This window comes from Poromitra crassiceps (assembly GCF_964638095.1).
Source record: "Poromitra crassiceps genome assembly, chromosome: 12".
Taxonomy (NCBI): Eukaryota; Metazoa; Chordata; class Actinopteri; order Beryciformes; family Melamphaidae; genus Poromitra; species Poromitra crassiceps.
In genome coordinates this window covers 22,727,255-22,729,334 of record NC_139632.1, presented here as the reverse complement: position 1 = coordinate 22,729,334, position 2,080 = coordinate 22,727,255, and the positions used below count along the sequence as shown (strand labels likewise).

The 2,080-nt window shown below is 42.4% G+C and overlaps 1 protein-coding gene across 1 annotated transcript in view; it reads right to left on the bottom strand.

The window, feature by feature from the left end:
- Window positions 1–282: 282 nt before the first annotated feature.
- prdm5 (PR domain containing 5) overlaps window positions 283–2,080 on the bottom strand; it is a gene marked incomplete at both ends in the record, with an annotated part of 38,098 nt that continues 36,300 nt past the window's right edge. The window contains one exon of the mRNA XM_083647268.1: window positions 283–447. Coding sequence (XP_083503394.1) covers window positions 283–447 — 165 coding nt within the window. The remainder of the gene's footprint in view (window positions 448–2,080) is intronic.

Here is a 2,080-nt window from a genome sequence, read left to right as displayed (position 1 = left end):
AGGACAGGAGTTTTGAAGGCAGATGAGCTATTTGGTGATTTGGCTGGTCATATCTACAATTTATGACTGAAAGGTTTATTATGTACAGTATAGCCTCCAATTTTGAAATATCTTCCTAATCATTCCCATATTCTACATATGTATACTTTTAATAGCAAAACACTGTTATCTTATATCTCTGTATATGTATAGGTTGTACTGGTTGTATGAATTATGAGACTGAACTTTTTTTCTCTCTGAGGAATCGGATATCGTTTTCAGTCAATACTTCCATAATAGGTTCTAGCCCTCGGTTTCCCCGTGGACGTTCTCCATATGTACTTTGAGGTAGTCGTTCCTTGTGAACTTCTTATGGCACAGCTGGCACTCTGCCATGGGCCGGTTAGGGTTGTGTGTGAGCTTATGCCTGCTAAGCATCTTCTTCAAGCTGAACGACAGGTCACACACCTACAAAACACAACAGAGAGTATAGGGTTTTAATAATCATCGGTGTTGAACCCCCCCGCGCCCCCCCCCCAACACCACTCTACGCCCCGAGCCCAGTAGCCCACATCCATTTTAAAAGTCACGGATCATCTCTAGTTAACTTCTGATCTTGTTTACGAAATCCATCTGCTCACTGTAGATCTTATTGTCATTATCTAGCTGTGAAAACCTCATCACAGCCTCACTAAGACAATTTTCTAAATCATACAGGATAGACCTTGGCGACAGAAATCATTTTTTCCTCCAGTAGCGAGCGGGAATGCGTTCAACTTAACATCCATCAGAAATGAGGCATTTTACACTGTACAAATGATTCCACCGCCCTCTATCAATCATGATAATCTTCCACTGGCTAGCGTTCAGCTGAACACATCGCTCCAAGAATCGCAGCGCGTCTCCTCCTCGCTCGACTCCCTCTGCTGCTCCCAGAACCGTCGCTGTGAACAACTTCAGTGCAGGACAGGAGAGGAGAGCCTCCTCTTTGCTGTGGGGTTTCTAAGCGTGACGCACCCATCTCATAATTACAAACTCACATTTATACATTCAAAACTCTCACACAGTGCACATCTGGATAAATGGCCAAGAATAGCACAGCTGAAAGAATGAAAAGTGGCAGGAGGAATGTATTGAATTTGATCAAATTCATGGTCTGACAAAAGTTAAGACTTGTGTCAAATTATAATGCAGAATGTCTTCACTGGTGTAAAAAAAAATCTATTCTCTTCAAATCTGACAAACCAGAGACTTTAAACCATGTTCCCCGGCCTGCAACACTGTCTTCAGGTTTTCCCCACAACTTTCGCAACTCCTGGTGTCGCTTAAAATCAGTTGCCGATTTTAGACTGGTCTGAAACTGTTGGTAAATCTGAAGAGCATCGTGCGACCTTTATAGCGCTGGGATAATTCATCACTAGACCTTTTTTTATTAGACACTTCATTGTAGAGAATGACACGGACAGAAAATGCTGAGTTGAATTATAGGCAACTGTATGCCTGTAATGTGATCAGGTCACCCAAGAAACCATATAGAATAGCTGACTGTAATATGTTTCTGCTGTCATATCCATATGGTATTGAATATAGTGAGATCTAAAATCTGATCCAGTTGTCAGTGAAATATTTTGAAATGTAGAACGCGACACACAGTAACAGAGAGCAATGAGAGAATGGCGTCCTTGTCTCGTCTGTGTGCTTCTACGATGTTTTAATGCTGTTTTGATAGACGGAGCTTACAAAGTCCTCTACATGCTCGTCTTGGGGGGGGGGGGGGCTTGTGTTGGAGTCAAAATCCACGCAGAAATAAAATCCACATGTTATTTCTATGATGTTGAATAGTTGAGTCTAGAATTATGTAGCCTACATGAAAAAGACGGGTCCAAAAAAGGATCCAGCCGAATGCTGGATGTCACTGGGAGACACTTTCTGGAGCTGCTCCACTGACAATGAATAGGTTACTGACTCTGTGGTCTTTAACAATAACTATGGGCAATTCCCGGGGGATATGGGCACATTTTCTGGCTTAGAACTCAAGGAAAATGCCCTGATTTGAGGCTTACTTGGGTGTGAAGGCTCAAACAAAGTCAACCGATGGATT